Consider the following 12373-nt stretch of genomic DNA (forward strand, 5'->3'; position numbering starts at 1 on the left):
ACAATTACAGGGCAGCGGCGGCTGGTACCGCATGGCGGCCTCGGTGGGGCTGCCTGCAATGGCAATAGCTGCACCAGGCAGCAAGCAGAAGAGGGGGTTTTGTTGGTCATAAACACTTTGTCTTCAGCAGATATCTCCACAGAAAGGAAATGTGTTTTACGGGAAGGTGTCTGTTATTTCTTTGCTGTGTTTCCCAAGCACAGCTGCAGAAATAGTCGTAGATGCACAGAAATACTTCAACGTGTGCCTCAATCACATCTGAACCAGAGATTTCCAAGGAAAATGCTTTGCTTGGGAAAAGATGGCAATGAAAGCACCTGCTCCATGCAGGAGGGAGCTGCTCGGTCTGCTCTTCATGGTTCTCTCCTGTTGGATCTGTCCAGCAAACTGATTCTGCAGGCTGTTCATATCAATGTACCTGACTGCTGCATGGATGTTGCCAGAGCTGGTGTAGTCATGAGTGATCTCTAATTGGGTAATTAGAGGAAAATCACGTATTTTCTAAGCTGTCCAAGTCTTTACTACAGCATGTTGTATAAAGCGGAGAAAAAAAGTCGAACTAGTGCTCCCAGGAAAGCAGGTACAGAGAAAAATGATGGTGTAGTTGCTTTTAGTTACTTGCTCACATTAGCTATAGACTAGTCTTTCCCCCTACAAAAAACTTACATTTGACAAATAGCTGTGAAAGCTCAAAAGATGATCACTGTTATGTTACTAAGGCTTATTTAGAGTGTGTAACATCGCTCAGGAACTTCTACAATGTGTTGTTTCTATTTTATGTTTTCCTTTTTTTTTAATTCTTAAATGATCCCTCTTTTCAGATTTCAAATTCTAATCTATGTCCTGGTGCATTGCTGAAGCCCTGTGAGCCATGTCAGAAGTACTTCCAGGTCAGATGCCCTTTAAAAGACTCTGCTATGCAAATATGTGGAACTTTCTTCTCCTTTTCTTCTTCTTGCTGGCCCATATTTGTTTTAATTTTGCACTTGTAAGCAAAAAAGAGCAAGCGCTTTCCTTTTAACAGTGCCTTTTTGAGCGCTCTATTCAGTTCTCTAAAATCATTTCTGTAGACAATGTAATGAAAATAAATATCTTCCATTCAAGACAATAAGTTGTGCACTGTTTTTTTTGCATTTGTACAGACATTCTTTATCATTTTTTTCCAGCTCTGCAAGTTTCATGAAATTTTGATATTTTTCAAATAAAAGCTATGCCAGTATCAGTATTAATTACATTATTACAATGCCCCAAAAATGGGAGTCTTTTTGTGTTAAGTCCATTATATTGGTGAAAGTGTATTTATCTCTATTTATCTCCACTTGTATTTATGTTTGTAACCATTAGAGCTTTGCAACTGAGACTTTGGGGTTTGCCATAAAAAAGGAGCAAGCTAGAATCATTAATGAATCACTGTGACGGATCCTCTGACTGCTTAAGCTCTCTGGAAGCACCAAAATTTTAATAATATCTAAATTATTCTTAGTGATGCTAATCATAGAATCACAGAATGGTTGAGGATGATCTCTAGAGGTTCCTTTCAACTAGTCCAACCTCCAGGACAAGAGGGATGTGGAGCTTCTAGAGAGGGTTCAGCATAGAGCCACAGAGATGATTAGGGGACTGGAGCGTCTATCATACGAGGAAAGACTAAGCGATCTGGGCCTGTTTAGCCTGGAGAAGACTGAGAGTAGATCAGATCAACATGTATAAGTATCTGAGAGAAGGATATAGGGAGGATGGGGCCAAACTCTTCTTGGTGGTGGCCAGTGACAGGACGAGGGGTAACAGGTGCAAGTTGAAACACAGGAAGTTCCACCTCCATATGAGGAAGAACTTCTTTACTGTGAGGGTGACAGAGCCCTGGCACAGGCTGCCCAGAGAGGTTGTGGAGTCTCCTTCTCTGGAGATCTTCCAAACCTGCCTGGATGTCACCCTGTGCCTCGTGCTCTGGGTGTCCCTGCTGGAGCAGGGGGGGGGGTTGGACTAGATGATCCCTAGAGGTCCCTTCCAACCTCAACCATTCTGTGATTCTGTGAACCCCCCTCACATCCTTGAAGAGCAAGGATGATACCAGAGTGTAGCAGCTTCTTTGGGATTTGGATTCATTTTCACTGAGATCTTTGGTGAAATGTGCAACTGTTCAGCACCAGACTGGGGCCTTGCAGGAATAGCTCGAGGTTCAGTTCCTTGAAAGCCGAGTCCCCGGCAGGGAGGTGTTGGACTGAAGGAGCGCTGCTTTGGCATGGCTGCAGCGTGCCACGCCAGGACTGGGTGGCATTGTGGTGAGTTAATTCACTGCTGTGTAGATCATCCGTTGGCTCTGCAGCTTCTTAGGGGTGTTGCAGGCTACAAACACCCTCCCGCACAGCTGTGCGGGTTGTGGAGCCGCTTTCCCTTCCAGGCAGGATCAGAGCAGCACTGAGTGCAGGTGAAGCAGGAAAATTCTCTTGCACTCTTCTGTTCGGTTTCTGCTTTGCCATGTTGGAGAAGACACTCCCATATGAAAATTTCATACTAAGTATGGTCTGTTTTGCTTCCGGGAACCTTTTTGTTTCAGACAACAGTGCTGGAAATCAAACTACTGCTTATTTCCTTTTGCCAAAAGCTTTAAGTACTTCATGTACCCTTTTTATTTTTAGTAGTTCATTGTACATCCAAATACAAATGCGAGATCCCCTGTATGTTGCATTACATGTAGTAGTTCATTGCTGGAGAACAGGGATCAATGCATTCAGTGAAGTTTGTTGGTTTAAAGGATTATTTTAATTTGCTCAAAACATACACATAATGTTGCGCATAATCTGAGAGAAATCCACAGATGACATGTAACTCCATAAAGGCCAGGCAATGGGTCAAAATTGTCCTGCTGGATAAATGAGTTTTAATATGTGATTCGACTTGCAGGTTAACTTCAGACATTAAGTGATTCAGAAAAAGCAGCCAACCCATAAACAGAGGCCACCTTGTGTTTTGGATTAAGTTGTGTGCTTTGGTAGCATTATGTTGGCTCAGGTGTGACCTCGCTTGCGCTAGACTTAGTTGTTTTTCTGTGAGATGTAGAAAGCACCATTTTTGCATATTTATTTAATTTTTTTTTGGTAGGAGAAATACATTACAGATTTTCTTTAATTTATGTGGTGATTGTGCTTTAGAAATCTCCTGGAGCCAAAAGGGAAATGGTCCATAAGATGCTGTTAGCTAAGCTGATGGCTGTTGCACAGTGTGCATGGAACAGTGAATCTTCTGAAGAGTTTGCAGTTGGTCTACACTGATAGGCAGGACTTTGAGGAAGTGGCAGACATGAAAATTTGTAAAACTGAACTTAAATTCTATTTTGAACAAGTTTTAGAAGTTGTTCTAGGTGGATAGTTCGGGGAACAGAGAGATGTGTTTAACTTGAAGTAAAATGGAATGATGGCCGAAGTATGTGACTTTGAAAACAAAGCGAAGGGGAGAGAACACTGGCAACGTACATGCATATACGTCTCTTTCTGCAGCAATCTTTTTTGCTCTGTTTCTTTGTGTATATATTTTTAAAGACTATATGTAATCTCCTGCAAATCTATACAGCAGTTTGTTCTGTCATATATCAAATATACAAGGATTCAGCACAACTCGACTGGAATGATCTGTCATCGGCTAGCTCAAATTATAGCTTTTTGTTTTTGGATAAGCCCCAGACACGCTTTTATGTGCAATATAAGCAATTGGCACTACCTGAGAATTAGGAACAACAGGAAGGGTGTTTCATGTTGTGACAGATGGGAGTGATTTATTAATTGACCTCTAGTTCGGTTGCCAGGTGTCAAACAACAGTGACTACTACACTGTGTAAATCGAGGTGTTCATGGAGTATTTATGGAGATTAGTGGTAGCCATATTTACCCGAGGAATTGCAATAAATAAGCAAGAGAGAACAAATAATAGTTTGAAAAAAATAATAATTCATCATAGGCTAAAAGTCTTTTCTCTGAACAAAATTATTTTTTTGCAAAATGTTAGCAGTAGCCCTGACTGAAATCAGTCTTCTCCACAAGAAGACAAAGGAATGGTTTTGTTTATCTGAAGAATGCGTGCCCTCTCCCCTTGGACATGCATTTTATCCTTAAGGTGGAAGTTTGTGAGCTATAAAAATAGTAAGCTGGCTTTGTCTCTGGAGCAGACCTTTTTTAAAGCTGACTAAATAGCAGCAGGGTATTTTGCTGGGGTTTTTTAAAAATTTCCTCATGGAAATAAAATATGGTATTGTGCAAAGCAGTACTGTGGCTAACAAAACAGATAGGTGCCTCTTTGGCCTGCCTCGTTTCTCTTTGACTTCTGTCTCAGATTGTCCATTCTGCGCCCCCCGCCCCCTACAAAAAGACCAACAGCAGAAAAATCTCAGGTTTTAAGAGGCTATAGCAGAGTCGCCAGTTATGCTTAAATTTAACTATACTCAAATTCTAGATTATTGATAGATAAATAATAATTAATAAGTACAGATAATGTTGAAAATATCTGCCTGCACCCTGTCAAAAAAAATGCTTCTCAGAGCTACAGCTTGCTAGCAGTGAGCACTAGAAGAGTTCTTCTCCTACTTCCCATCTGATTTGATGGTAAAATACTAAAATTTAATGGTCGTGAGGACAACTTATTTCTGGGCTTCAAGGCATTTGCAAAGGGCACCTCTCCTATCTCCTTGTCCTGCCTGGAATGTAGGGGCTCAGACGCGATTAAAGTGCTTCATTTATTTAGGATCAAGCCGTCTGTCTGTTTCTCAGCTTCAGGGTCCCGATGATCTCTCTACTTTTTTCCCTGGCTCTTCTGTTGCTTATTTAATACTCTGAGCCTTGGCCTATTCTCTCACCCGCTTAGTTTATGGTAACTTTCCTGTTACAAAGCGGTCGTGTAAAGCCTTGCCTCCCCTTAGCAGCAGCCCTCCGCGCTGCGCTGTGTGACGCCTCATGCCTGTTCCCTTTGCGTTCGCAGTTGACTCTGGCGTGGACGCCCTGGCAGTGTTTATGGCCAGCAGCAGCACGACCGACGTTGTGAACCGCAATGCTCCCGCCACGCCGCCGACCACCCTCAACCTGCGCTCCTCTCACAACGAGCTGCTCAACGCGGAGATCAAGCACACGGAGACCAGGAACAGCACTCCGCCGAAATGCAGGAAGAAGTACGCGCTGACTAACATCCAGACGGCCATGGGCCTTTCCGATCCAGCAGCACAGCCCCTGCTGGGAAACAGCTCTGCCAACACAAAGCTGGTGAAGAATGGGGAAAACCAGCTGAGAAAAGCCGCGGAGCAGGGACAGCAGGATGCCAACAGAAACCTCAGCTCCACAGCAGGCGTAAACATAACTTCTGAGAAGTTTGAAGGTAAAGAGCCAATCCCCCAGGATTTCTCCGGCTGCGAAATATTGCCATCCCAGCCCAGGAGAACCAAGAGCTTCCTAAATTACTATGCAGATCTGGAGACATCCGCTAGAGAGCTGGAGCAGAGCCTAGTCGCGATGGAAGATAACTGCGCACAGAGCAACAGCCAGGCCTCGACCGTTCTTCTCAACGGAGAAGTCCTGCCCCGAAAGCAAAACAAGATGTCGAGCCCTGAGGATGGCCAGGTGGCCATGGTGTCCTCAAGCCCTGAGACTAAGAAAGACCACCCGAAAACGGGTGCCAAAACGGACTGTGCGCTGCACCGGATCCAGAACCTCGCGCCGAGCGATGAGGACTCCAGCTGGACAACGCTGTCGCAGGACAGCGCTTCCCCCAGTTCGCCTGATGAGACGGGTAAGAATTCCCATGGAAATGTGTTGCTAAATCCTTTCCCTTCACAGCTAGAAAAGCTGGGACAAGTTGGCAGTGCTTTTGGAGGGGGACGAGGGTTGCAGCTAAACCAGAGTATTGTATGACAGCTCATCCATTGGGGCACCCTTGGCAGCCTCCTGTCTCATATTTTTGCTTTAAGAAAGGCACGATTGGATACTGTACACAGGTCCTTAAAAATCAGAGGTCTTTTTAATGCAACTTCTAGTGAGATACTAAAGTAATTTCATTACTTTAACAACTCTCACTAACTCGTTAACTGCACCTTGTGCTCATTTATAGTCACTCCTCTCCAGTGAAGATAGCAAGAGAAGGGCTCAGGTGTCTGGAAATGGTAAACTCCTGCAGTTTTGTCTGCAGATGCCAAACACAAAGATTTCTGGAAAAGAAATGTCGCTTTTGAGTGATTTTTTTTTTAAAAAAAAATTTGAGCAAAGATTTGCTTTTCCCAGTTCACGTCTTTCATTCTGTTCTCTCCAGTCATTTGATGATGCACCCCAAAATGATGATGTATCTGAAACCCTGAATTACTTAGTTGATATATTTTATTTTTTTGTGCAGCAGTTCCCTGCAATAATTCAGAAACTGAAACAGTGGCATCTCAAGCTCTGGAAGCCTGGACTTTTAATTAGTAACTGTGATTCTGTGCTGGCTGTGTCATGATTTACAACTCATCTGTATTTTTTTTCTTTTAAGCTGCAGAAATCTCATTTACTCTGGTTAATGGACTTTGTCACTTTTTTATATCCATGGTAGTACGCAAAAACTTTGGCAAAATGAGGAGAAGCGATCCTGTTCTCGAGGGTGATGTGGGGCTGTTGCAGCACATTACTCTTCAGGGGCCATTGCAGGCCAAATTCACAGCTGCTTTATCTGGTTACGCTGCTCTGGGGTCCCCAGCAACAGTGAATTTAATTCTAATAATGTCGGGAGCTTTTTTCAATCACAACCAGAAATGTCCAGTATGTGACATATAGTGGATCTTTGATCTTCTTTTTGATCTTTAACAGGTCTTTGCTATTAAGAGAAACATAATTTTGTGAAGTCTTGTCTCCGTATCCAAAACAAAATAGGCAGTTTTCTAAGGTTGCCGTTAATATTATTTCTCAGGATAGTGTAATGTGTGTGACATTGCTGATAGCATTTTCCTCAGAAACCACTGGTAGCAGGTATTTAGGTAACTTAACAGTGAGTTTGTTTCCTCTTTCTGTCTTTTATACTTGCCCCAGGTTTGGCAGTGGAAAACTGTGGGCAGAAAATTTATATTCAGCAAAAACTAAATTTGAATAATTCCGAACAGTATAATTAAATAAGAAAAATCTAAAATGAACTTTTTAATCATATGTTTACATTTATTTTCTAAATTACATATTACCACGGTATGAGCTCCTTTAGCTCTTGAAAGGGGGATTTTCTCATTTGTATTGAGGTACTGGCAATTTTGCTTATTTAATTAACCAAGTGTCAGGCAGATTGTGGTTTGTTTGGTCTGCAGAAATAAAAGGAAAGTCCAGCTGCTGAAAATGGGACTTTCCTCTTAAATAAATTAGAAGGACCTTCAGAGATCACCTATCTTCTAAAGCAGAAGAGAAGACCTTTGTAAAATTGTTCCCAAGTTTCACTGTATATGCAAGGAACATACTGTGAGCAAAGAGTTATTGAAGGGCAGTTGTCCAGGCATCCCAAAGTTCGGTCTCCATAAGAAAAGAATTAGAAATAGAAAGCCTAAGGGAAAAGCAAAATTGCCTTTCAAGATCCAAACAGTAGATGTTTCTTTTTCTTCCCCATAGTCCCTGTCGGAGAAATGCACAGCACTAAGTGGATCATAGGACCTGTCACACCGGATTGAATCTCTGGTCTTAAGATTTCGGTATAGTTAAGTATTTGTGCCCTTTAGAATCCTGCAATTTACAAAACATCCAGCTGATAGGATTATTAGCTAGCTTGAATTTTCCTCTGCTCAGATAGAATTATATTGTTAAGCATTTCCATTTCCTTCCAAAATGATTTATCATTTAATACAACAGAGGAGGACTAAGAAATGAAATGTAAAGGTGTCCAGAAGTTAAATGCTGCGGATGCCAGGACAGCTTTTGGGCATGGTAATACATATTCAGCTCCCCTGCAGCTCCTTCTGTGAGGCAGAACAGGGAGGTTCAAAGACCAGCAATTGCAGAAGTAGCAAAAATGTCAGGCATTTATGGAAATGTCTCCAGACATCCAGTTTAGGGCATTTTTTTAAAAAGTTCTCAGAGGCTTCAGTGTTTCTGTAGATTTGAGCTGACTGTCTGTTGTCCCTAGGTAAGTTCACATATCATATCTCCATGGTTATGAAAATAAGAAACTAAAACAAAGTTGAGCAAATGAATTGAATTTGGTTTTGGTGGGGAGGGAAGAGTCAAGAGCAGTTCATGTGCTCTCTATTGTGATCACCTGTGCCTTTTCCATCCCCTTCCCAAGAATTGTTCTCTCCATGTGAAGTTAAGCTGCAGGAGTTGAGATTTGCCAGGCAGGGCTCCCCCCGGGCTGGTGCATCCAGCCAGGGAAAGAGGGTGGATGTGGTCTTGGCCACTTGCTGCTCTCTACCCCTTGCCTTTCTGCTTCGGTAATAAATGAAGGAAGAGGTGCATCAAGGAGAAAAAAATACTAAAGCAGGAGATAGAAAAATGACTTCTGGGAAGGGAAGAAAAAAAAAAAGAATGGTTTGAAGAACAGTTAATTCATTAAGGAATGTGGTCTGGCAGATACCTAGAGAGTTATTAATGTCCAACCCAGATTTTATATTTAGTATATTGGTATACACATGAATACTACAGAAATAGCATTTTCCTTTCCTGAGAGAAGTCTGTTGAAAATCAAATTACACTATTTCTTTCCTGTCTCCTGAATTGTTTTGTCTTCCTGCTCTGTCTGTTAACACAATCCATTATTCAAATCTTGGGTAAGTGAATGATCACTTTTTTAAGAGATATGTAATTCAAAGGCCCTGAAGATGCAGAAATATTTCAGTACTTCCACTTAAACTTAATAGGGTGCTTGGGGGGTGGGACGTTATTTAGAAACGAATCTTCCCAAACTCTCCTTGAGGCAGGACCCATTTATGTGGGTCCTAATGAAAAGGTGTTTTCCAGAAGCCTTACCTTTTTGCTGATTTAGGATACAACATAAGGAAGCCCAGTTTAGAGAAGTTGGTCAACAAGCTGCTGGATTTTGTACGGATCTTAATGTTGTTGGTTAATAACACTGTTAATAGTGCTGCTGTTAAGGAAATGCAGGAGAGTCCATTGGCAGCTGGAGCACAGCAGGGTGCTAGAGCTCTGTCTTGAGGAAGCTCTTTGCTCCTCTGGAGAAATTATTCATGCTCCCTCCTTAGCAAGGACATTGATAGAAATCTCTGAGGTCAGGGTTTGCAGCGTTAAGAGGGGCTTTCTGACCTTGTTAGTGAGGTTCGGTGCTTGAAGAGAGTGAGTGGCCAGGCTGAGCCGAGAGGCTGAGTCCAGCTGGAGCCGGTGGAGCGGCAGGTTGTCACTGTGATGCTCGGCAGGTTGTCACTGTGATGCTCGGCAGGTTGTCACCGCGATGCTCCGCACGCGCCGAGCGCGCCCGGCTGGGAGGCAGGCGGCTCCGCAGCGGCGCCCGGCGCCAGGACGGGGCTCCCGCCGGAGCGGGTCCTCGCTCGGCCCCGCGGGCAGCTCCCGTGGGCGCAGCCGGCACCGCCGCGCTGCCCAGGCAGGAGAGCGCCTCCCCTCTGCGCCTTGCGCCTCTCCTGGAGACCTACCCAGGACCTACCTCGTGCTGCCAGCAATTGCTCTAGAGCTGGACTAGATGATCTCCAGAGGTCCCTTCCAACCTTAGCCGTGCTGTGTTTTCAAAGAAATCACGGCTGATGTGACTACACCATCCTTCTCCATCCTTCTCTGGAGATCTTCCAATCCCACCTGGATGGCACCTTGTGCAATGTGCTCTAGCTGTCCCAGCTTGAGCAAGGGGTTGGACTAGATGATGTCTAGAGGTCCCTTCCAACCTCAGCCATTCTGTGATTCTGCCTGTTCTTTCCTTCTTTGTCTCTGATATTTGTAAGGCCCAGGGCAGTCTCACCTGAATTTGGCCAGGTGTCACAGGCGGCAGTAGGCAGCACATGCCCTAGAGCCCAGGTCTAGAGGAAGACAAAGATGGTGGTAGTGCCAAACAGAGCCCGTCTCCCCAGCTGCACTCTGTAAAAGGTGGCCCAAAGGAGCCCTTGGTGGTGAGAGGGGCCCTGGCCATGAGGAGGGTTCTCCTGCTCGGTGCTCCCCTCCGGGCAGCCCTGTGCACTGCAGGCGCTTGGGGGCTTCCCCAGCCTCCTCGCATGTTGGCTCGCCCAGGGCAGTGTTTTGCCCTATATGAAAATAGGAATCAAACTGATGTTCAAAATGCAAGTTTCCTTTTTTTTCAGGTAGTGCTGTACCTGACAACACTATAGCAAATGCATTTCTGCCAGCGTTCTCTGAGAAAATGCAGGACTTTGGTTTAACAGCTGGTTACAAATAACAAAATTTAATCCAGTGCAGAAATGACAGCAACAAGACTGGTCCTTGAGGATCAGGACTTTGAATCTTGTAAATAGAGCCTGGTATTCTGAAATGGCACATCTGGATAGGATAGCCCTCTAATACAATAAAAATTACAGCAAATCACAAGCTGGTCAAAGATTTATGCCAATGGTCAGTTCAGCCTCTGATTTTAACCAGCATCATTAGCAAGATTAAAATGAATGTCCGCTAAAAGCTCCATTTTTTTTTCCTTTGCCAATACCTGTATCTGATACAGACAGCAAGCATGTTCTTTACTGCTGAATATATTTCCTGTATTCAGAGTACAAAAAAAAGATTTATGGGAGTGGAAATATTTTCAATTACCTTGTGGATAAATCCAAGTCTTGTAATACCAGACTAGAATATGTTACCATGTAAACAATTGTAGGGCTCCAGATAAGCATCCGGTTTTCACCCGTTTCTGGAAATAAGAGACTCTTATTTCATATCCACCATGCTGCTGATGGCATCCTTACTTTTAATACTGAACTTTTTTATTATTATTATTCTGTATGTTACTGATACATGATTATCAAGAACTGTGCTCTGGTTGTGGTCTATTGGACCATAGTATAAATTGAGCTTGATGGTAGTCATCCTGTGCTGAGTAGTAGTTCTCACTGGGGCTGTCTAAATCTGTAAGTAAGTGCTTAGATGTTTAAGCACCCTGGCTTGAAACCTGAAGTTTTAATCATGAAAAAGGCTGATCAGCACCCTTTCAGTTAGGGCACAGGTAAACTAATGTGCTTAAACAGAGGAGTCATCAGATAGAGAGTTTGACATTCTAGTGTTAAACATCTCCCATACTCTGTTTGCAAGATCCAGGATTTGAGAGTGTGGAAGGGCTTTCCAGGACATGTTGAACAGTTTTGTGTAGTTTTGTGCTTACTGTTTGCGAGAACAATAAGGGATCCTTCATTTCGTCAGAGCTAAATATTTTCTTCCTGAGTCAGGGCTGGAGTCAGTTGTCTAACCTGGAGTCTGGTTCCTCTTGGGCTGCCTGGTGGTGTCCAAGACAGGCGCGCAGGGTAGCGGATACAAGGCAGGAACTAGCACTTGTTTTCTGGAGCAGCAGCTGCAGGCTAAACAGGACATGCATCAGATACCACTAGAAGCATGGATTAACTAACTGAATTGAGCCTGCAATATTTATTTTGCAGTGCAGAAATTAAACGTCTTCCTTTTCAGGGCCTGGCTTTATTTTAAAAAACACTTTCAGCTATACTGTGCCTAAAGGATCTAGAGTGTTTTGTCATATTCTTTAAAAACACATAGTTTCCTCCTGGCTTGACGCTTCTGACTGGATGCTGCAGGGCCGGGAGAGACTCGGTTCCCTTCATCAGAGAAGACAGTTGCCTTCCAGCGGTTGTGCATTGACTGAGCATCAGCGTGGCTGGCTTGGAGCTTTGGCTAAAACATGGACCTGTGTTGGTTGACACAGCTTCATTAATTTGGATGTTATCCTGGCTGAACATCTGCCTAACTATGATGGCAATTCAACAAGCAGACTTATTTTGCCCTTAATGTGCATTTCTTGGTGCTTGTCTCTGTAGGAACCCCTTACTTGCCAGTGTAGTAAAGCAGGCAAGTCCATTTGCTGGAACACATAGCATACACAAGGGGGAAAGGTGGAGGCTGTAGAATGGTTTGCAGAATTTGCAGACCGCTGAAAGCTTTCCTGAGCCTCGTAAGGTAGCTTATATTGTTGTGTAATGTAGCTTACGTTATATATTTAAGGGATATTAAGACTTTTATATATGGCTCACTGTGCATTATTAAAGTGTGGGAAATTATTTTGAGCATTTTTAAGGAAAATTCAAGTTTTAGAAGTGGTGAATAGCTTAACAATTTCTTACTTAAATTGAAAAACTGTTTTTGGAAACTTTTCAAGCTTCGTTTTTTTTTCAGAGATGCACAAGTATAATTCCAGATTCAGCATGTCCTCCATAAGCTCGAATATCTTCTGTCAGAAAAATCTGTTCTGTGCTTAGGAT

General features: G+C 43.3%; 1 protein-coding gene across 4 annotated transcripts in view; it reads left to right on the forward strand.

The window, feature by feature from the left end:
- Nucleotides 1-717: 717 nt before the first annotated feature.
- APBB2 (amyloid beta precursor protein binding family B member 2) overlaps nucleotides 718-12373 on the forward strand; it is a 76859-nt gene continuing 65203 nt past the window's right edge. For 2 of the 4 annotated variants that reach the window (XM_088524768.1, XM_088524769.1), the window contains exons 1-2: nucleotides 718-890; nucleotides 4969-5769. In XM_088524768.1, coding sequence (XP_088380894.1) covers nucleotides 872-890; nucleotides 4969-5769 — 820 coding nt within the window. In that variant the 5' untranslated portion in view covers nucleotides 718-871. The remainder of the gene's footprint in view (nucleotides 891-4968; nucleotides 5770-12373) is intronic. The other 2 variants (XM_088524770.1, XM_088524771.1) reach the window with 1 other exon arrangement.

The sequence above is a fragment of the Tinamus guttatus genome, unplaced genomic scaffold, assembly GCF_059628265.1.
Source record: "Tinamus guttatus ecotype Peru unplaced genomic scaffold, ASM5962826v1 Tinamus_guttatus_pri_ptg000213l, whole genome shotgun sequence".
NCBI classification, from domain to species: Eukaryota; Metazoa; Chordata; class Aves; order Tinamiformes; family Tinamidae; genus Tinamus; species Tinamus guttatus.